The sequence below is a fragment of the Centrocercus urophasianus genome, unplaced genomic scaffold (genome assembly GCF_019232065.1).
Source record: "Centrocercus urophasianus isolate 14NV4802_14NV808 unplaced genomic scaffold, USGS_Curo_1.0 seq_7, whole genome shotgun sequence".
Taxonomy (NCBI): Eukaryota; Metazoa; Chordata; class Aves; order Galliformes; family Phasianidae; genus Centrocercus; species Centrocercus urophasianus.
The window spans coordinates 4,457,707-4,481,302 of NW_024885310.1; the positions used below are offsets into that span (position 1 = coordinate 4,457,707).

At 40.9% G+C, this 23,596-nt stretch overlaps 1 protein-coding gene across 2 annotated transcripts in view; it reads left to right on the forward strand.

Annotated features, from left to right (window-relative positions):
* The window catches only part of MPPED2 (metallophosphoesterase domain containing 2), a 90,149-nt gene that overhangs the window by 25,456 nt on the left and 41,097 nt on the right, over positions 1 to 23,596 (forward strand). For both annotated transcript variants that reach the window (XM_042837337.1, XM_042837336.1), the window contains 2 exons: positions 2,955 to 3,136; positions 22,575 to 22,800. In XM_042837337.1, coding sequence (XP_042693271.1) covers positions 2,955 to 3,136; positions 22,575 to 22,800 — 408 coding nt within the window. The remainder of the gene's footprint in view (positions 1 to 2,954; positions 3,137 to 22,574; positions 22,801 to 23,596) is intronic.

Here is a 23,596-nt window from a genome sequence, read left to right on the forward strand (position 1 = left end):
GGGCTGGTGGGATGCAGGGCAGCACGGGGCTCTTAAACTGCCTCATTCATTTTGATATTAGTCCATATCTTATTAGGTTGCTTTTCATTTCCTGGCTGTTGTTTTAATCATTTAAATTGCTGGAGTATAACTGTATCTTTCTATAAGCATTCTTTTTCAAATGTGGTGATAATCCATAAAGCGTTGCTGTCGGTCAGCTTGAGAAATCAGAAGAATTAGTGTTGTTGGTGATGGAATTTTGTCACAGCTGCTTGTATGCACATTGTTAAGAGAAAATGGTAGATTTGTGTGTGTGTGTGTGTGTGTGTGTGTGTGTGTGTGAGTGCTGATTCGGTAAAGACTGGTTGTGGGCAGAGGTGAAATAATTATTTTGTTTCCTGTTGGGTGGCAGGGAGGATTGGGCACGTAACAGTTACAGAGCTTTTAGAGATGCCAGGCTGTTATCCTTGTGGCTGGGACCCGAGGTGAGTTGACCCCACAGGAACAGATGATGATACATACTGTGATAGGTGATCTCACAAAGGCAGAGGCCAGTCCTCTCAAGATGCAGTGATAAAGACAAGTCTTCCATTAGTGTTTCCTGTACTGTACCTGCAAGTAGAAAGCAAACTTGAGCCTTTAGGACTGGCAATAACACTGCTTTTATTAAGTTTCTTTTGAAGGACTGTTTTTAGTAAGATAAACTGATGGGCTGAACACAATAACCTTCAGTATCTCACTTTCCAATACTTAGTGGGCAAACACTACTGAATAAGAGAAGAAATTAAGCTAAGATATATTTAAAAAAAAAGGTTACTTGGCAACATCCCAGTGTATGCAAAGAAATGAAAGAAGGGTCAGGAACTTAGTGAATTTCAATTATAGAATCTTGCGTTAGTAAGTCGTTGCATGAATAAAAAAATTCTAAACCAGATTTGGGTGCTATAGTCTGGGGGGCATTGCCTAGAGCAAAAGGAGGGTTGTTAGGAAATAAAGTGCAGAGAATGGCAAAGCAGAGCTGCTGTGTGTGAACAAACTGGGCTCCCCAGAGGCACTGGTCGTGGCTCATGCAGAGACAGTCTGAGCAGGGTATGTAGCAGAGATGAAAGCTGGTGTTTGTGTTGTGTGTGATCTGAAGAAAACATGCTTGGAAGAGTGGAAATGTTGATTCAGGGACCCTCATGTTTAATGTGTGATCTATTTCTAAAATGCTTCAAATTGACCTAGAGCGAAGGGGGGTTTGTTTGGGAATAAACTACAGGGAATAGCAAAGCAGATACCAAAATGCTGTGGCCTATAGTTATTTCTGCCCAGCTTAGTAGTGTAATTTCAATGGATAAGTGAGTTTTCCTCTATAATAATGATTTTATTATTTTCTAACTCTTGTAGAAAAGATGAATCCATCGATTGCTTTAGCTCATGTTTTGCAGTGAGGCATTTCAGTAGTGATAACTGGTTCTGTGACTCAACTAATCATGTGTGGCTCTCTGGGAGGAAAAGGAGGTGCAGTACCAAAAAGGCAAAGAGTTCTCTGCTGAACTGCCCCTTCCCATACCGTCCAGCCCACAGCAATTTTGTTTTTAAATAAAGACCGTATCAAAGTAAACACAGTCTTGTCGAGCCTGAATTCTACAAAAAAAAGTTCAGCGACCCAGTGGCAACCAAATGTGAGGCATGCATGGGAAATACAGTTTGAATGGAGCTACTTATTCATGGCACCTAGGAAAATGCAGTCTGACCAGTAGCTCTCTCTGCACGCACAGTTTTCTCATATGCTGGAATTTTAGCTGTGTGTAAGCATTCTCCCAAATCTAAAATAGATTCAGTAAGGCCTTGTTAGGAAGTGCATTCACGTGGCCGTTTTTTCATTGAAGCCCAACAAGCGCGTGTCCGCTTGGAGATTTCACTGTAAGCTCCTCAAAGTAGGGAGCTTTCTCACCTCCCTAGGGAGCTGGAATTGAGCACATCAGCAGAAGTTATCACACACTTCAGTGTGTAGTTGTTAGTAATTCAGTGTACTGACTTTCATAAGGTAAAGAAAAACTTACGAAGTTTGTATTTCCTTGTTTTTCATGCAGTACGAAGAGCAAAACTAATAAATTCTGTCAGATATTCTTTTCTACTTTCAGGCTCCAATTTTTGAATGCACATCGTTGTGTTGGTTTGTTCCAATATACACCTATTGAATAAAATTATTTTAAGTGCTTTAAAATGCTTGGTTTGTTTGCAGTGCTGCAATGATTAGGGATGGTAGTGGACCATAATAATTCCTGCAGCTCTTAGAATTAAGCTGAGCTCTGTCCATGATCAAAGTAGCACATCAGAGGAATGGATTGAAATTCTATATAGCTGCAGCAGGGTTTGATTCAATGTTAGGCCAGGTTCTGTGCTATTCCAATGTTGAATTATAGTGACGGATGAGCTCAGGATTTTTGAGAGTAAGGAGTTGACACTATGCTCAATTCTGCAATTTCCAGGCCTCATCAAAGCATTGTAGCTGAGTGTGTGAACAAACACCCTTGCTGGGAATGGTAGGAGTGCCTGTGCCCTTGAACAAAATCATATACTGAGCTCAGCTCAAGTGAGAGCCTTTTGCTGGCCCACCTGCAGGACTTGTTATCTAAAACCTGTGCACCTGTTTATTTACAAGGCAGATGTTGAAAAAAAATCTATATAAATTCTAAGTCCCGCAAACCTTTTTTTCCCCTTCAGTGTTTAATTTTGGTATCAGGAGCAGAAACTGGTCATGTCCTACATATTTACTTAATTTTCCTTCCTTACCAGGTAAGTATTTGAGAATGTGGTCCCTCCTTGATTTTTGGCAGCGTTACTTTACAGTGGTTTCTTTCAGCGTGGTGTGTGCAAATGGGTGTGCATGCGTACTGATGTCTACTTGGATTTGTGTTGATGTTTGAAATTATAGATGTGAGGCTTTTAACCTTGTAACTGTTACGAGATCTTTGTGTCTGCTTTAGGGTCGACCCTATCCCATATGATACTCCAAAACCAGCGGGCCACACGCGATTTGTCTGCATCTCAGACACACACTCCAGAACAGATGGCATCCAGATGCCTTATGGGGACATCCTTCTCCACACGGGCGATTTCACCGAGCTGGGACTGCCCTCAGAGGTTAAGAAGTTTAATGACTGGTTAGGTAAGGAATTACTGCGTTTTGGTGACCCCAATTAACCTCTCCTGTCCAAGTGTCAGTCACTGCTTCCTAATTGAATTAGAGCACATGAGAATCCACCCCCCCTACCTTTGCTTCACTTGTCCTCATGTGATGTGCTGTTTCTAGCTCAGTATGATTCTGTTAATTAAGACAAATATAAGGACTTCACTTCATTTCTGCGTTATCTTGGGGGAAAGATTCTGTCACTCCCAAGCAAGGACTGTGCAACATTCTGTGTGCCCTGAGGGAGTGGTGGCACCTAATGTGAGTGCATTCAGCGTCCATGACGCTATGGGCTTTTATGTCCACATCCAAAACTAGTGCTTGCTCTGCCTTTTTGGCTGACTATAATTTCAAGCAGGACTAAAAGCTATAAACTATAAACAGAAATAGTGAAAGTCCTTTTTCTGAATGATACAGGATGTCAAAATTTGAAGGAGGAAACTTTTACTGGCATAGTAACGTGATTAGTGCTTTGAGCTAGAGAACTGCTTTGCACAGAGATGCTCAACGCCTCCTAAGCAGAAGGTGTTTTGTATTGTGCTGTATTGTGACAGTGTCTTGCTATTGTGTAGCTACAGATGAAGACAATTAGCTTGCAACAGCAGAAGTCCGAAAGGTAGAAGGAGAACTTGTCCGTGGTGCTCCTGTTGCAAATGCAGCTGGTAGGCTCGCTGGGCACTGCTGTGTTACCAGTTACACTAGAAATCCTCAGAGGCGAAAGTGACTCAAGCCAGCTGATCCTCCAGAAACGTTAGACGAGTTTAGAGCAGTGCATAAAAACCTTTGAAAACATGGCTTTGTCATCATGCTTTAACTCATCTCTACACCTCATAATAGCATCATTTTATTCCATTGGAGAACACTGGCTGACCATTCAAGGGATAAGTAAAGAATATTAAGATTTGCAAAAGTAATTTTTAAATAAAAGAGCTTTTATAGTCTCAGTTTTTTCACCTGCCTTTGCACTTTGTCCATACTGTTCTTTCAAACCATCTGCCCTCTGATCTTAGGTTTCTCTGGTGCGATTTTAAAGAATGCTTTTCTGCCTTTTATGTGGTTGTGCATGCAGGACTGGGGCTTTGGGGTACTGCTGTGTTATTGAAATTTGGTTGTATTGTTCATATTTCTAGAAAACAGCTCTAGATTTAATGGCCTCAAAAACTTTTTTTTTTTTTTTTTTTTTTTTCCCCCCTAGGCTTCACTAGGCTAGGAATTCAGAAATGGTATGAGAAGTAGTTGTACATAAGTTGATGGAAAACACATAATAGGAATCGTCCTCCACAGTTTATATGCTTTGTTGCTTATGTACTTATGTCCAGGTTTGTGATGACATGTACATGTTCAAGTACTGCAAAGAAGGAAGAGGATGAGAAAGCAGTGTAAGGGCTGGGTAGGCTGCAGGGCTCCCCTGAGCTCAGGAGGTGTGGTCCCACCCAGTTCCAGTCCTTGTGGACAAGTTAGGCAGCGCTGCTCTTCAGTGAGGTTCAGTTGTCACAAATGCCTTTGGTATCAGGCAGCTCCAGGAAAGGAATTGCTTTCTGGAGTGTGTTGATCTCCGAAGTGAATCCCTGTGAAAGTTCTTTGGCTATCAGGTCATTACACAAGTATTATTTTGTTACAACCAGAGCCTATGTCCAGTGTTTTGTTGTTGGAAAATTCTGACTCAGTACTTACTGCTGAAAGCCAAAGCAAGTAAGTTGATACTGTGTTCCCAGATTTCTGCAGGGACTCTTACAGCATAAGCATTGGCATTTCCCTTGTGTATAACAGGCATTTCATGATGGCATTATTTTATCACATACATCCTTTGTTTAACATTTGCAACAGACAAATCTTAACTCTTTGAATAGATTTTGTTCCAGCCTGAATAATATATCATGGGGCTTTCTTAACATACATAGTTCTTGTAGATGTCAGCATGGTATTTATCTGAGAAAGCAGCTTTTGCATTCTTTGGCACTTGGTGTCACTGAAGCTAGCTGGAAGCTATGGCTGCGAGAGGACCTGCTGGTTTTGTCCTCAGCCTTTTATATTTCAGGTGCAGAGAAAACCTCTTTTGGTGTTTAGTTGGTTTTTTTTGTTTTGTTTTGTTTTGTTTTGTTTTTGACAAGCACTGAGTTTACCTGTATCTCCATATATACAACAACACTGGTTATTAGGTTTCTAGCATGAAGTGAAGCTGCAAATTGATTCCTCCATGGAATCACATGAATATTGGCTCCAGTGCTGCCCTCTCCTCATTTGGAATCAAAACAGAATGAATTCATGGATGTGTTTTTGCCCTGTGTCTTCACTGGCAATCCTGTTGTAAAGCAGTGATGGAGTCAAAGCATCTGTATCTCTTCTACCTTGAGGAAACAAAACAAGAACTTGACTTCCTTCTACATCTTAGTTTGCTTTCTTTGTGGTAAAACAACACTTATCTCCACTAGGATTATATAATGGAATAATTTTAAGATGCAATGCCAGTCAAGTAATTTTTGTAGTTGATAAGCCAAGGGAAAATTAAAAGATGATTATAATGAATTTCTGTATCACTTTTTCTTCTCTGTGTGTTACATGTGTCAGAGTTGCAAAGACTGAGGGCAATTCCTTGTGACTTTAAAGTTTGTTGGTCCCACACACCGTTGCAAGTCTTCAATGATTTCACTGAAACAAAATGTTCAGCACCTTGAGTGTTACTGAGATGAGTGCATGCTTTTACTCCTTGTCTCTGCATTTGGATCACAGAGCATGCTTTCTACATCTTCTTTTCTAATCTTTCTAGCTCTCAACCCATCGTGCAGCTTTTACAGATTCTTAGTTTTTTTTTCCCCTTCAGTTGATAAATTTTCATTGTTGGTTTTCCGTGAAAAGTCATCTAGGCTCATATGCTGAATAACCTCTGTGGTCACTTAGTGATTGCATACAATGGCTCAGTTAATTTATTCTCTTTGTTTTGGTGTGAACACGTCCCTCGGGTCTTGTAACTGCTGTAATCACTTGACCTCAGTGACTATTAAATGCTTTAAACACAGTTATTTTAAATTTATAATTGTTTTCATTAAAAATCTCTTATAGTAACTTAACTGACCTTGCAGTAAACACAACATTTTTTGCCGAGGAAGAATGAAGACATTATTCTGTGCCCAGTATAAGCCTCATTGAATGTACTCAACATATTGCTGTTACCAGCATTCCTGTTTTCCCTGGCCTTTCTCATTCAGTCATATATGGGAAATGAGATGCAGGAGTGTCTTAATTATAGCTCTGTCTTTGTAATATAATACTTCCTTTCCTGTGTGATGGAAAGTGATTGAGTAATTGAAATGAAGAGAAAGCAAAGATAAATTCAGGCAGGTATATCTTTACTGAATGATAATATGCACGTGGTGCTCAATTAGTATGGGCCTGATTGTGCATAGCCGTACTTGTGCAAATAACTCACAACTATTCCAGTCATTTTCTCAAAAGTTTTTTTTGTTGTTGTTATTCGGATGGTTCTTTCATATTGTTGATTTTTTTTCAGTCATTTTTTAATTAAGTTTTCTACTATGAGATGTATTATTGGACAAAGCTGGCAAAGTTTTGTAGTGGTGGATATCATAGTATCCTTGGAATCGGAAGGGACCTTGAAAGGCCATCGAGTCCAGCTCCCCTGCAGAGAACGGGCACACAGCTGGGTCAGGTTGCTCAGAGCCCTGTCCAGCCTGGATATGGATGGATCCAAGTAGGTGAAATGACTGCCAGCAGAGTTAGTGCTGGGGGAGAATTAAGGCATTATTCTGTGCCCAGTATTTTTCTCACTGAATGTATTCAAAAATAGATTTTAGTAGATTTAATGGATTTAATAGGGTTTATTTGTTTGTTTGTTTGTTTCTGAGTTATTTTGGGATTTGGCAGCTTGCTTATTTTATGGGGTTTTTTTCTGCCGTGTTTTTTGTTTCGAATGCCCGTTCCAGTATTTTTCTGATTATTCTAGATTATTACTCGAGGAGTTGAGGAACTCTGTGAATGATGCTGTGAACAAATAAATATGGGTCTGGAGTGTAACAATTTTATTTTTCTAAATTGCAGTCTATTGTTGCCTTTGATATAGATGGTCTTGATACAGATAAAATTAAAATTGAGCTTTTCCCTGCTGTTTAGTTTCTCCGTCATGCTACTTAAAGTGAAAAGAAAATATTGATTGTACTATTTTAATGCGGTGTTTTTCTTGCTACTTTATACATATATGGGTATGGTTCTCAGAAATGTGTCATTGGTTCTTTTAAAGTTTATTTTTGTATTAGTTGGACTGATGTTAAGTAGCTCCTGCTCATTTAAGAGTGTTTAGTTCTAGAAAATAGAAAATAGCTGCTTCAGATTGCAACTGCTGCCTGTAACAGAACAAATGACAAAAGAAGTGCACTGGAAATGTGGTAGGTAAGGACAGTCAGTTGATTCTTTGTGTATTTAGCACCTTAGAAACTGGAAATTATATCCAAAACTGCCAAAATAATCTTCAGAAAATAAGACCTAAGCTGGAAACAGACAAAGAGCTGTAACAAAATGGTGTACCACGTTCAAGCTCTTATCACCATTTAAAAATTTGTGATTACAGTCCTCGTGTGTTCTTTCTCAGTCTGGCTCAATTGTTCCCTCATGCTACCCAAGCTTGATCTCTTATCAAGAAATATTTCATTTGGAGCTTTGTATGACTTTTGCTTCTGTGCACTGAAAACAGTGGCGGTATGACCAACTATTTGTCCTTCAGAGCTTTTGCTCCTGACCGGTGTGCTTCAGATGTGAGTTATCTCAGCATCTGACACGAAAGTTTTTCTATTGAGACAAGCCAGTAAGCTCTAGATTTCTCAAAATTCAGAGGGATATTAGCTCAAAGTATTCTGCACTAATTTAGATCCAAAAGGAAGCTTATGCATAATTTAGAGTAGCATTATGGCAATAAAAACAAATGTATTCCTATTTTTATAAAATGATTTATTTCTGATTTGTGTTTTTACCATCTGGAACATATTTTGAACCTTATATTGCTCTACTTGTTTTAGCCAGAATGAATAATTAAGTGACTAAACATAAAATACCACTTTGAACAAAACTCTTAACTGTTAGAAAAAAAAAATATTGCGAGTGAAAGAAAATGCTGAGGTGGCTTTAATCCTGTAAGCATGGGTTTTGCACAGCTGTTCTGGGAGAAAGGGAAGCAGCTTCGTGCGAAACCTCCTAGCGTGGTTTTGAAGACTGCTATGTCTTCTGCGGGTGGCTTTGGTGAGGAGCTGAGCTGGGCTTCAGGCACCGGAATGGGAAATGTGTGTTTTAATAACAGGTCAGTGCTGGCATTTTGCTTTCTGTCTGCAGCTTTTACGAGCTCTGTGTTATTTGTAGGGCCAGACCACATTGGCTGTATACTTCAGAGGTTCTTACTGATTCCTCTTGGTATTACATGCAGAGTTGTTTTGGGTTTTTTTAGCAATCCTGGATTATATTCATAGACTGGGAGAATAACTCATTGAGAACAGCCCCGAAGAGAAGAACTTGGGGGGTCCTGCTGGACAAAAAGCTGGACGTGAGCCAGTAGTGTGCTCTTGCCACCCAGAAGGCCAGGGGTGGCCTTCATCAAAACAGGGGTGGCCAGCAGGGAGAGGGAGGTGATCGTCCCCCTCTGCTCTGCCCTTGTGAGGCCCCATCTGCAGCGCTGCGTCCAGGCCTGGGGCCCCCAGCACAGGAAAGACGTGGAGCTCTGGGAGCGGGTCCAGAGGAGGGCACTGAGATGATTGAAGGGCTGCAGCAGCTCTCCTATGAAGGCAGGTTGAGCAATTGGGGCTTGTTGAGCTTGGAGAAGAGAAGGCTCCGGGGAGACCACATGGCAGCCTTCTAGTACTTGAAAGGAGGTTACTAGCAGAGGGGGACCAACTTTTTGATGTGGTCTGGTAGTGACAGGATAAGGGGAATGGCTTCAAACTAAAAGAGGGGAGATAAAAGTTAGGTATTAGGGAAATTATTTTACTCAGAGGTGGTGAGGTGCTGGTACAGTTTGCCCAGATGGATGTCCCATCTCTGGAGGCCTTTGAGGCCAGGTTGAATGAGGCCCTGGGCACCCTGATCCAGTGGATTGCAATCCTACGCATGGCAAGTGTTTGGATCCAGATGATCTTTAAAGTCCTCTCCAACCTAAGCCATTCTGTGATTATGAGCGTGGAATATTGATGAGTTTTTTAAAATGTTTATATGATGGAATCTGGAGTCTTAAGTTTTAGTGTTCCTTTATTTATTTAGCTTCCTGGGACATGCACGTCATCCCAACTTTATTTAGATTTTATTGCAGTGTTGCTTCTTGTGTTTAATGTCACAGTTAAACTCTCATTGGTACTTTTAAATTCTCATATGTCTTGAACAAATTAATTATTGATGCTTAGCTTTTGTTTGCATTCACCTTTTTTGGGCATACTAATTTATTTTTCTTAGAGGAAAAGAAAAATAATTTCAAGGTTGCGTCTTAAAACTGCAGAAAAATACAGCCATGTACATTTTTTTCATTGGTTGAATAGTGTTTTCCTCATGTAGTCATCTACACTGAAAAGGATATAAAATCCAAAAGCCCTACCTGTATCTTTCTTTCTAGTTTTATGCAACTGTTATTTCCGTTGTTTCCTTATATTCATCCTTTGCTCTGTGTCAGATATATATACTTTGTGGAAAACAGAACCCTGAAGGTGTAACATAAAAGGTAAAAGAAATCACTACCTAATACCCACTTCCATACAGGATTTCCACTGACTGACACTGCTCTCTTGATTTGTTCATTATTCCTGGCAACTTTTCATAAAGAAATTTCACAAGAGACTATTTTTATAATCTGTTAACGGCATGGAGAGAAACTTTGAGCTTTTCTTCTTATACTGTAGTCACCTAATTACTGGAGATGGTGCAGAATTCCCAATACAGGCTGTGTACTGCCAATCCCAAGCAGCCAAACCAAACCCTGAAGTGTGAACAGCCACTAGAAAACAGCTCACGTTAGATATGCTTTCAAGAGGAATGATATTCTAGGTTGGTTAGTTCTTCATGTGTCCTAATCTAGCATGTTCTTCTGGTAATTTTAAATGAAAGAAGGGAGCCACAGCACCGAGTATTGCACAGTTCTTGGACAGGACTGTTAATAATGATAATTGTTGGATCATTTCTTGGATTTGTTTCCCTGGACTACATGAAAAATGCAGGGAATGACTAGGTTTTAAATAGCAAACCATTGTGAAAACAAATATTTAAAGTAATCAAAACAATTCTTTCACTTCCTCTTTCTCCCAAATACGCAGTAAAAGAGAAGATAGATGTATGGTTGTTGCACCGATGGGATATCAAACAAGTAGCACTATCCAAATAGAGAGTTTTATGGGTGTCGTCATCAGATTCTTTAGCTGTATATCAGCTCTGGGAATGATTTCAATAGCCTGCAGTCCAAGTATGTATTCACTGTATACCACTGGTTTGTCGCTTCGAAAGTAAATCTTGCATCCGAATATACAGAGCGCAGGAACTCCCATCTCTCAAGTTTTCACATCACGCACACCATATTAACTACATCTAATTAAAATAAGAAATCTTCCTTTTTGCAGGTCATCGCGTTCCTGCTTAGAAAGAACAATGGTTTCAGGGATGGAGGAGTTGCTTTGAGCAGACAGAGGCTGGGACTAGGGGCAGAAAGCACTGCAGATTTTAGTATATTGTGCAGTGTTCAAAGAAATTTTATTTCATCATAAAGATTAGCAGGCTGTGTAATTCAATTTAAAGCTGGTTGGCAGTGTCCTGTGTATTACGGAGCCTGTGGGTGGGTTTGTTTGTTTTTAAGTCACCACTCTATTTTTTAAAGTTGTATGTGACTGTGGAACATAGCAGACAGCAGGAATGGTTTCTGGGTTTTGTGCCTCCTCCTTTCAATTTTGCACGTTGAGGAGTGTGTGAGATTACCTTAACCAGAGCTATAAAACCAGTGAAATGCCAGATTGCTTTTTTTGGTTTGTAGATTTTTGTCTTTGTTTTCTTTTGTGGCCAGTCACTGAGAGTGAAGGTCTGCTACAAACATCAGATTGAGAGGTTGATTCAAGCTTAAAACCAAAATGATAGCATTTATTCACAGTACTGTGGACATTACTATGCAGTAGAAAAGCAACATGCAGCAATTTACTTTAATGCAAGACTGGCAGACCTTTATCTTACAGTAATTGCCTATACTGGGGGAGTTAATAAATGTTCCAAGAATTACTGACTTTTTTTTTTATTAAAGACAAAATAGACCATTGCTTCTTACTAGCTATAACCAGCCTCTGTAGCCTGTTAATTAATCCTTGTTCCAGCGGGCTGAAGCTGAGGATTCGCGCTCTGACAAATTCTGCGTGGATTTTATGTATGGGGAATGCTCCAGTCGTGGCACAAAAGGGCTGCAAAGGAAAAAGCTGTGCATTGCCACCTCTTCCCCTCTGCAGCATGTCTCGTAGAAGAGCCTGAAATCACTGTTGGCAGTACTGGGAAACCATGCTGATCTCAGAGGATGGCCGCTGTGTTTGTGGGCGATCTGATACGACTGCAGGGAGAGAAAGGGGAGGAGAACTCCCGTTTCTGAACTTTCGTTGGAGAAGGAATTTGTATTTTCTTTGTCCTGTCAGTCACCCTGAGCACGGCAGGGGAAAGCAGCCGCTTGTTCTGAGGGGCTGTCTCTGTGGGGTGGGTGTGAGACCCTCGGGCTGCTTCTGTCAGCTCCCCTTGGTGCAGCTGGGAGCAACCATTTGTCTGTGGGGAAATTTCTTGTCAGCATCCCGTGTCGGGGCTGATGGCAGCGCTGGGCCTGCACATGGCCTGCTTAGAGATGGGCTGTCCGCACACTGCACCGAGCTTCTCCCTGAGCCAGGCCGGTCTCTGTTCTCCAGCATGCTGTGAGGTGATGGCTCTGGGAGCCTCACTTGCTATTGACAGCGCATTTAGCAGAGAAGGAACAAAGCAGCACAACAGGGGCTGGTGCTGCAAGGAGAGAGGCAAGGAGATGCAAGAGCAGCACAGAAGAGAGCGAAATCACATCAAACTGGGGGAGGGACGGCGTCTCCGAAGAAGAGAGACAAATGAGCGCATGGGGATATAAAGCAGTGAAGATTCACCTGCTTTTCCAGAGCTTGAATTTCTTTCCAAGTTAATACAATTAACAAATGAGAGCTCAGAAACAATTTGTACTTTTGAATTTCCTATGACTTTTGATGAGCGAAACATCAGGGCCCCAGGGTTATGTATGTCTTCTCTAATGAACCAGAGTCTAATATTGCAGGCCAGGCATTGGGCATCATAGCTCCTTTTCTCCTGAATGCTGCTTTTTATTGTTCTGGGTAGCTACCAACAGAAACGTGGAGAGTTTTAGATTAAAACAGAGCTACAAATGCTAAAAAATTACCCACACTTCCTTACTTTCTCTGAACTGCCCTTCCTCATGTGATCCCCTTACATCTCTGCACTCCCTCAGCAGCATTTGCTATTTGCAGTCCCCACTGTGAACGAGCAGCAAAGCTACGAGGCAGCCTTGAAATTTTCTGCTGCCTTCTGCAGGAGATTTCTCCATAGTGTTTGTCAGCAGTTCATCTCTCATGTCCTCTCTGGAAGCAGTGCTGGTTGCTAGGAATAAAACAGCGTTGGCCATACTTGTTTTCCTGAGGAAAGGTTCCAGAATAGCAACCCTTCCAACTGCTGGTGAAGGAATTACTGGGAGAGCACTGGGCTCTGTAGGGTTTACCATGGGGAAAGGCATTCCTCACGTGCAGTCACCTGGCTATAAATTATAGCTCCATGTCATTGGCTACACATGGAGAGCAGGGAGGGACTGAGCAAGTGAGGATGGCTCAGGAGGTGCTGTGCTGGGCCCTCACCTGGGCAGCCCTGCTACTCAGTACTGGGGCAGAGGGCAGGAAAAGCAACGGCTTTGGTGACAGGCAGCGCTGGTTATGTATGCTAAAATGTGGGCTGGCAACAGACTGAGTTCCTAGAGAGGATGTGCGTACAGTTATAGTGGAAGCAATATAGCCATTCATAAACAAATGTTTCCGTCAAGCCAGCTGTAAAAACAATGATGGTTGCCTTTGAGGTGAAAGGGCAAAACCTTAGCAGAAAGGAGTATAAATAAGACATAAATTGTTACCTTTGTGTAAGTGACTGAAATAGCAGTTCTGTTCGTGCTTTGTCTTAATGGCCAGCTGTGACTATGATCTCCTCTTTATTCAGCAAAAATTAAGGTCTGTGTATCATGCCTTCTTATGGCTTTTTTTTTTTTTTTTTAGTCTAGAAATGGGGTCTAAAATGGTTAAGTCAAGAGAGACTCAAAAGAAAGCAAAGTAGATGCAAAATAAGAAATGCTGCGTATTCTAATGATTAATGATAGCATTTAATTGCAGAGGAACATTTGTTCACCTACCAGGGTTTTTGGTGTGTTTCTTTACACAAAGGGAAACTACTGATGCTGCATCACAGAGGTTTTGCAGCACCTCACAAAACGGTTACTGTAAATTCAAGTGCACAGACAGAAGAAGTATCACACGCACCCTGTAGCTTGCTTTAAAGGCATTTTAGTACCTCAGTAGGTTGGGCACTGTTACCCTTGTTTTAATAAGGAGCAGCGATGGCTGCAGCAGAGGGCCAATGGATTTGTTGTAGCAAGAGTAAAAGAGGCAGGTTTTACCTCAGTTCTGTTACAGAGAAAGCACGTGAACTTATATTGCAGAATGGAGTTATATTTTACACGATATTTTCCATTCATCTGTTATGTTCACTTTGCTTTGTGAGGGTCACTAGGAGGTACTTCAGCACACTGGTTTGTCTGCTGAAAGCTGACAAGCAGCACGTTGGATTTCTAGAAAACTTTTGTCTAGACTTTCTTCCACGGGGTCCTGGGATGCTGTAGCATAAATAGTTTGGTGATGGAAATTCTGCAAAGCCTGAGGAAGAGAGGAGGTGGCAAAAATAGTCACAGAGGTGAGATTTGGAAATCAGAACTCGCTGGCTCTAATTTCCATGGTTAATGCTTTCAGACTTGAGTTTCCACCGTTGTCTTTTAGTATTTAGGGTTAGTATATGTTAAGGAAAATATCTGAGACTATGTGCTGTTCTGCTCAGACAACTGTAGATGGCTAGGGAAAAAAGCCCGGGTGTAAGAAATTCAGTTCCTTGTAATAAGATGATGCAGCTGGAGTGACTTGGTTGTATCCTTCAGCAGCTAAGAAGTCTCTCTGTGGGCTGGATTATTAAAAGGAATTTCCTTAAAGGACTCAGGAGATTCCTGGTATCCAAGTTCATCGTGAAAGACTGTAATGGAATGTTTAGGTTTATTTAGAATAATAAATTCAGGCATGGAATTCAGAAAACGGTGCTGGAGGTTCACAGAGACCTGCCTGTGTATTTTTAGTTGTCTGTAATTTCTGTTTGCGTTCTCCCAGTACTTTGTCTTTGTTTTTTTATCCTCTGAAAAAATGTCAGGGGGGGACATTGAATGAAGGTAATTCTGAAATACAGTGCATACCGCTGTCAGATGTGAACTGGTCTCCTTCTAGAAATGGAGTTTAGTTCAGGTTTTAGATGTTTTCCTCTTCTGACTTGAAAGAGGAAGAAGCAATTCCCAGCCAACATCAGCATTGCCATCCAAAAACCTGTGTAAAAAATATCCCTGAAAATCAGACTTGCTTCCTATGCTATGTGTTTACAAGTAAAATCACAACAAATGAGCGCAGGATAGAACTTCCAAAGCAGCTAATTGCTTTAGCACATTGGAAATGTTACGTTTTCAGAATTGCTGTAAAGCTCATGCCCTGCTTTTAGACAGCAGTCCATGCTTTTAAAGCCTTAAGGTACTTTAAAAGGATGTTACCTTGTTTCTCTTTTCCCTTTCAGTTTATTTTACTTGGGGTAATTCTTGCTGCTCCCGCTTACTAGTTTTGCCTTGCCTTTATTGGAATCTGCCCACATTACATTAATGTTTGGTGGTCAGATCCGAGCCCCGGGATTTTTTGCAGTTTATCAGCACTGTACTCAAAAATCATTGTTTTGTCAGGAAAGATTTCAATTCCGCAACAGAAGCGGAGAAAGTGTGTAACAGATTCCTTATTCCAGAAAGAAAAGTAAAATAGTTTATCAAACGTTTCACTTACGTATTTGAAAAAGAGGCTTTTGGAGGAATACTCAGAACTGGTGGTGAGGCTTCCCAGGCTGCGAGACAGAGGGAAGTGCCTGCTTATGCTTTGTGAGCCACACAGACGGCACCTTTTCTTTAAGGATGAGAATGCAAATAACAGGAGCACGTTCACTGAGGTGAGAAACAGGAGAGTGTGTCCTACAATTCCTCGTTTATTTATGTGTTTATTTTAAGGTTGTTTGCTGGCATTGGAGACGCTATGGCGCATGTCAATTTCTCGATCATGCTGTTCACACAGAGCTCCCTGCTGAAAAGGCAGAATGATTTGGAGCAGGGTCTAGTTCTGGGTCTTGTGTCCGTAGTTCTCGCTGATTTGTGGCAAGTTTTCTTTCAGCATTTGATGTCCAGAGCTTTATCTTTCCTAAATGATCTTTCTTAAATTATCTTTCAAATAAATGATCTTATTTTATGTAGTGCCTTTAGCACTGTCTGGCCTTCGATGGTGTGAAAATATAAGTACATGAAAATTCCAAGCCTCTGTCTGTGATAATTATGAGTAGCTTAATTACTTGCTGTATAATTGTTCTCAAGCTGACCTCCTTATGGATGACTTTTATTCATTTATTTTATATACTAACAGAAAGACTTAATTGGAATTGTAAATTACAGAAACAAAGGGTATATTGTGAGAAGTAGGTCCAGAACTGTTTGTGTCAGGGGCTGCTGGTTTTGATGCTCTTCAGATTCAGAGAGAAAAATCATTTAAATTAATACAATATGTCTGCGCTCGAGGTTCGTAATATCAACTACCAATGTATTATTTCAAAATCTGGAGAGTTTCCTTATAGAAGATGAGGTTATATAGCGTGGGGGGACTTTGGAAAGAAAATAGAATTGGGTATTGATGCCTTTAGAAATATTATTTGATGGCAATAAAATGTTCCCTGGAATTCCCTCCTGAATGAAGAAAATGGAGTTTGTTTGCAGTAATTGCATTTTCCGGTATTTGCTTTTGCACTTTCCAATATGAGTTAAGCCAATTGGAACTTGTGATTTCGTTTTGCTTATTGGCAAAAGTACCATGTAAATTGATCTGTGATGCGTTTATGGAGAATGCTTTGAAATTTTTGAAATAGAGATGGCTTTTTCTTATTAGATTTAGATAGTATTAGGTTTCGTTTCTATATTTTAGCCTAATACAATAGCAATCAAAAGTGTTCCTTTTCAATTTTGCCTTGATCGTGTTCAATAAGAACATTTCTCCGTAGCCCCACTGGTACTGAGAAGGCAGTGTTTGGTTCTGTTCTCAGCTTTGATACTCAGAGCTCAAGAGACTGAGCTCACAGTGAAAGGACAAGTAGTTCAGTGAGCCCTGGTGCAGTATTTCTTAGTGTACTGATGCTCGTGGTCACAGGATCTTTACAGACCTGAAACTACGGGCAGTTAGATGCAGATCGAAATGTAAATATGAGGTACACTCTTCAAACTGACACGACTGAAGAAGTTTTTGCCTGAAAACCCTATACGTTGTCCCACATGACCTCTGCTTCACTTACAGGATCTCTCTAAAAGTGTGCACACAGCCCAAAAGCAGTCATGCTGGTCCTTTACGTGTTGCTTTGTTTGTAGGAAACAGAACAGTAGGAGGAACTACCATTTCTGCAAGAATCGTTTGCAAAGATGAAAAGGCAGAACTAGGCGTGTGGTTTGCAGTGAGGATGCTGCTTTCAGAATTTGCTAAATTTAGAGGGAAGCTCCATAGCTGCAGCTTTTTTGATTTTAAGTTACGCGATTTTATTTATTTGTGTTTTTAAAAGCTTCATCCTTTAGGTTGCATAATTACAAGCCTGCAAAGAAAGCCTTACCGGGGGCTCGTGAGCAGAGAAATCTGTGCTACTTATGTTCCAAATTTCACATTTTTTAAGTCAATTCTGGGAACTTTTTACACCTACAGCTGGCAGTGCTGTGAGCTGGAAAATCCTGAGGATTTCTTTCTTTGAGCTTAGACTAAACAAATCCTCCAGGTTCTTTTTCAAAACAAATATTTGCCATGTATTAATGGCTAAAAAAGCTAATAGTGAAGCCTTCTGTTTCAAGGAAAGAAGTTTTGGTGACAATACTCCAGTGGAATTCAAAGTTTCTTTGAGATTAAGAAAAACCAACAAAAACAACTCTGTAGTGCCGTAATCGTGCTAAAGAAGCTGTGCAGCATTCAAGTGAAACAGAAGGTTGCCGTTTATATGATGGTACTTTTTGTCTGTTAAAGAGAAGAGAATGATATTAATCACAAATGGTTACATTAGAATAATGTTACGGTTGAGACATAAATACATAAAAGCAAGGAACCGTTCCCCATGTCAGAGTGTGATTCAGTCAGACCACAGCTGACTGGTTTGGCAGTGTATACATGGCCCTGGCTCAGGGTTTGAGCTGCACTTGGCGATGTTGCGGCCCAGCATTGTGACAAACTCACTCCGTTTGCCTAGATGGGAGAGAGAACGAATGGAAGCACTTGGTGGTAGGTTTGTTGGTTCTGCAGTGTCAGACAGCTAGGCTGAGCAGCGCTGGTACCTGAGTTGCTCAGAGAAGATGTTACAGGCTGCAATATCTTGGCTTTGCACAGCTGAGTTGTAGGTGCTGAGGCAACATTCACTCCATACTTCCTTGCTTTCATGGGTTTATGACTCAACCTTGGCATTATTGTAACGTAGTTTTTTGTGTTTAATGTTTCTTAGACTTGGTTTTCCATTGCCAGCATGGAAGAAATCCTAATGCATGAGTTTCAGAGGAGAAGGTAGCAGTCTGAACCTGCTGTGTGGCTCGATCAGCAAGTGTGAGTATTAACGCTAGAGCTGTCAGGCCTTGTGAAAATTAATGAAGCCTGACGGTTACAGAGTGAAAGGTCAGAGGCAGAGCTTGCACTTACGTAACATTTCTGTTTTGTTGTGTCTAACAGCATTTTCAACAAAGGGGAGCTTTAATGTGCAAGCTTTAGATTTATCACTGGAACTCAAGGGTCTCAGCCTTTGCTTCTCCCTGTGCTGTGGTCTGTTTTCCTTGCAAAAAGGCAAAACATTTAAACTTCCATTCATCGGCTTGCCTTGCTGCATTGCCTGTGTGTGTTTTGCCTTAGTTTTCCTTCTCCAAATGTTCTTTTAGAGTGGGGAAAAAAAAAAAAAAGGCGTCTGAACTGATGCAATTTTAAAAGCTGGAGGAATATTTTCATCGTGAAGACTTTGCGAGCTCTTGTACTTTAGCTCTTTCTCCTTCTTTAGAATCTTGTTCTATTTTTGTGCATGTGTTATAATTTTTCCACTCTTTTTATTTATTTCAGTCTTTAAACTTGTACAGATACAAGGGGAAGATGCATTGGCATACGTGGTTTAGGCTTTCAATCCATGTATCAGTTGGTGTCAGTATTAGCTTTTCCATTGAGGACTTTCTTTGCAAGCTGTTTGATCAAAACAGCCAGAAAATTTTTACAATCCATCTTATCCTAGATGTTTGATGTTTGTTTTTCTTACCCAATTTTGAATCCCTTTACCTACAGTGAGTGGACTGTTACCCTTTTTGGTGAGAGAAGTCTAGTGTTTCATGAGAGCTCAAGCCTTCCTAACTGTACTTGTGCAGAATGCATTTGTTGCTGCTGAAGGATTAATCGGAGCCTTTCAAACGCTCTTTTAAAATGCTGGACAGAGTTTGTGTGTGTTGGGGTTGTACTGTAAATGCTGAGAAGAAAGTAGTTACTGTCTGGACATTCAGTGGGCTCCCCACAAGAAACCTGTGGGGAGTTACAGTGCTGCTGGACGGCACTGCTGTTCTGTTCAGTGATGTTCGCTGGCTGCCTTGGGCACTTGTGCAGCTGTGGCTGGACAACTGATGGCACCCTGCAGTCACTGGAAGTCCATTGGAACAGCACAGAATCAGCTCATTCCGTATTTATCTCTGGAGGTGTGTATACAGTTGCTTACAGGTTTCATGGCCAGTTATGACTTTGAAGCATGTATGGCACACTGAATTGGAGGGAATTGACTTGTGCAGGCATCTCACTTGTAGAGATTTTCCTTCTTTTTGAAGGGACAAAGATTTGTACTTCAAGGTTTCTAAGCCCAGTTCTTAGCGTATGGCCAAAGGGTCTATGAGTCTGTGAAATGTACATGAAAGCACTTAACCTTTCATAGAAGTGTTGTGTGGTTTGAGTAGTTAATGCATGCATATAGTTATTCAGAGCTTCACATCAGAAGTATTTATGTAGTAAATACAGGCTTCTACCACTATTTAGACAATTAGTATCACATTACCTACAAAATACAGTGTTTAGTAGACTGTTTGTGTAGACACAGTGCTCTAATCATTTTTAGTACCTTATTGATTTCTCATGGAAAACAGGTAAGTATTTTTAATTTAAATCTAGATCTTACTTGGGGAGTTGAGGTTTCTGAAGAGTGTATCCCATCAAACACATCAACTCTTTTTCTAGCTTGAAAAGTACCTTTTCTAGGTTCACGGTATACTATGGAATGAATGATACTACTGATACGTGATGGAAAAATAATTGTTGGGAAAATAATGAAGACCAACCTGGCAGAAATGCAGTCAAGAAAAGTCAGAGAATACCTTTCATCCTGTGTATTGTGCTGCAGTGGCTCTCTTACTGAACAGCGTGGAAGTAGTAATGCAGAGATTAATCTAGTCAAGATGGAAACTGAAATACCACAGAGTAGGAGACTTTGTGTAGCTGTTCATGCTCCTGTATGAAGCACAAAAGGTCAGCAGATTACAGACAAAGGGCAGAACTGTCAAAGGAAGAAACACCAAAATGTTTCATAAATTGCATCAGAGAGGATGAATGTTGTGCACTGCCAGCAGGTCTTTCTGGAAGGGAAAACCTAAATGCGATGAACAAATAGCTAAATCCAATTGCAGGTAATTTATTACTGTGATTAGTACTAGATAGTCTTTCCTCTGGGAAGAGGAAAGAAATGGATGAGACTTCCTCTGGCTTCTCCTTTGCTTGGGCCTGGCGTTGGTACATTTGTGTTGTTGTCAGTTGTATGTCTCATCTCTGTCCCTTGAGCCAGCACCAGTGGCTGTCACTCCAGAAAAGGAGAGTGTTTTAAACAATCAGGGCACGGAGCAAGGGAGCTAGGTCAAAGCTTTGTCCCCATCCTGTGCTAAATATGTACAGCTATGGAAAGAAGCACGTCTTGTCTTCCCCCTTCGTGGGGACGTGGACCTGCAGCAAACACATCTCCAGCCAGCACTGCTTGCTCGTCAGGTGTTTGTGCTCTTCACTGTATGTGAACTACAGCAGAGCTGGAGCTCACAGGCAGGCACTGACACATTTGGTCACAATTGGGATTTCTCCTCGAGGACCATGTTTCTCAGGCCGTGCTGTTGATCCTTAGGGTTCATCGGTACAGCTCTGCCCTGAGCTCCCTGCTTTTACCTGGCTCAAAACCTGAGGCTCCTTTTTCCGTTGCTGGCACTCACAACCTGACCAAGCAGGGCCACGTTCAGTAAAAATGAACAGCTTTTTGGACATCAACTGCAGCAAGTATTGTTAGATTATTCTCTGCTGAATTCAGGTGTTTAAATAACATTTATATAACAAAATATTACATTTGCACCTTTCAGTACTCACTGATCCCACAACTGGTCTGTCTTTTCATGTCCTACGTCTTCAAAGTAAGCCCTCTTTTTAACACAGCGAGATAGAAAGCACTGGCTTCAAACACAGTGGCCCAGGTTTAATTGAACATAATATCAGGAAAATGCACCAATTTTCAAATCTCTTATCAAAACAAACTGGAGAGAGCGTAAAATGCAGACATTTATCTAGTAAGACGAGAAGTTTTCTCTGCTAAAGGTGGCAAATGTTGATAACGTGGCAGAAACTTGAATCTGACATATTCATCCTACTTTTCTGAGAACATAATCCCATTTAGCATGTTTTGGGGGACTGGCAGCTCTGATGGGGCATATCACATTGCGTGCCAGTTGTCTCTTTTGTGTTTCCTGAGAAAAGAAAGCAGGGATTTTACCTTGTGCCCAGGATTGTCGGAGAGCAGGAATTGTAGCTACTTGCCACTTCTGGTGTGAATTGCAGAGATGCACGTAGCAGACATGGGGAAGGGAATAAGGTAAAGGAGTGTTTATTGCATCTCCCCCAGCCTTTAGTCCAATGTAGAAGTGCAGAGTTACGACTGTGTATGACCTGCATTTTGTTCAGTCTTGAAATCTATGAAATTGTGTGTTTTTCTTTTTTTCAAGGGATTTATAACTTCTAGTTATTCTGTCCAGAATTAGCTGATTTTTGTGAAGATGATGCTTGTGTTCCGTGCATAGTTTCTGTGTAAATACTGAAAAGCAGAGTTGGGTCTAGTTTTCTGTGAGCTTTTCTTAGGGGAAGGTTAATCTTGCTATATAGGTGCTTACAGGTACTGTTAAAAGCTTCTTTTTAACAGAAGAAGAAACACTTTCAGAAGCTGCTTGAAACTCAGTGTTTAAACTGTCAAAGCTGTGAAAGAGCAAATGCTCATGAATAGGGGAAGAATATTCAAGAGGAATACATAGCATCCAGGTCCTTGCTTCTCTGAGGCAGATGTTGAAGTTGCAGAACAGGAAGATGTACGCATGAATTTCCACGTGTTTTGAGGACCTGTGTTTTACTTCCAAATTAGTGGATGGTAACATCTACTAACATCTACGTCTGTGTGTGTTTGTGTGTGTATATGAGATCTGGGCTAACAGCACTAACGATTATGGTGGGTCCATTGTTGCTTTTGTGGTTTGTGTAAATAACAACGGACCCATGAGCAGTACAGGAAGTGAACATATAACGATATATTGAATCCATCTGCTTGTGCCTTTGTGGAAGAAAAAAAAATCAGTTTCTAAATGATTGTTAGGAGTATGCACCAAAGTAAAAGATTGGTTAAAAGACAAGAAAATGACTTACAGTGATGGCAGAGGGGGGGATGTTAGACTACTTTCAGCTTTGATGCAAACTTGCATGTGATTTTTGGCAAGTCTCAGTGAGACAGAATCTGTGAAAGCGCACACTTTTTATTAGGATGTTTCTTTGTGGCATTATTTTTACATTTCAAAACGGTTCAATTCAATGGAAGAGAGGCGGTGTTAATGACTTCTGCTCAAAACGGAGGTGCGCACAGATTTTGGGTATTTCATTCTGTCACTGCTAGCTGTCTACTTATTGTGCTGGCAATGAGGTGTGGGAGAAGAATGTGCTAATTAAGTCCTCTCTTTTTGTTATTTCAGGAAACCTGCCATATGAATATAAAATAGTGATTGCTGGGAATCATGAACTGACATTTGATAAGGAATTCATGGCAGACCTTGTTAAACAAGATTACTACCGCTTTCCTTCTGTGTCCAAATTGAAACCAGAGGACTTTGACAATGTTCAGTCACTCCTGACAAATAGTATTTACTTACAAGATTCAGAAGTAACAGTTAAAGGATTCCGGATATACGGTGCCCCATGGTAAGTCTGAATTTAAACTTTATTTGCTCTTGATTACTTAAACCACTTTCTTTACAAGGAGAGTGGTTAGGCCCTGGAACGGGCTGCCCAGGGAGGTTGTGGATGCCCCGTCCTTGGATGTGTTCAAGGCCAGGTTGGACGGGGTCCTGGGCAACCTGATGTGAATGTGTGTGTTTGGTGGCCCTGCTAGGCAGGGGGGTTGGAACTACATGATCCTTGAGGTCCCTTCCAACCCGGGTGATTCTGTGATTCTGTGTAAACCACAACAGGAATGATTCCTGCTGAAAATGCACGAAGCTGCTTTGTTGCTTTGCCCTGCAGAATTGTATAAAACCTAGCTGTCAACTGCTCTGAAGCAGTGGCTGTATTCTTTGTGTGCATAAGCATGCTGCGTGTGGCCATCTGTGTGAAATACGGGGAGAAGGTTGTCATCTCTATTCTGCCTGCTGAACACAGTTGAAAAATAGTGGATGCAGTATCTGTTCTGTGCTTGTGGATTAACTGAAAGGGCATCTTAATGTGTATTAGGGAAGGAAGTTCCATTATATTGTATGCTATTTAGATGTTTGTATCTGCTGCTCTCATAGATTGGTATGGTAGCATTTAGCACCATGTAGCACAAAGTAGAAGGCAGCAGGTGCTTTGAGTGCTATTTCAGATCAGTTACAGGCAGTGTTCTCTTCTGCTTGTCAAGTTATAATAATATGATATTGAGACAGTTTTGATTTCAATTCCTGAACCAACTATATGCAAGAGGAAAATTACTGTCCATTGTTGTTCTAAGGAGACCCTGTCT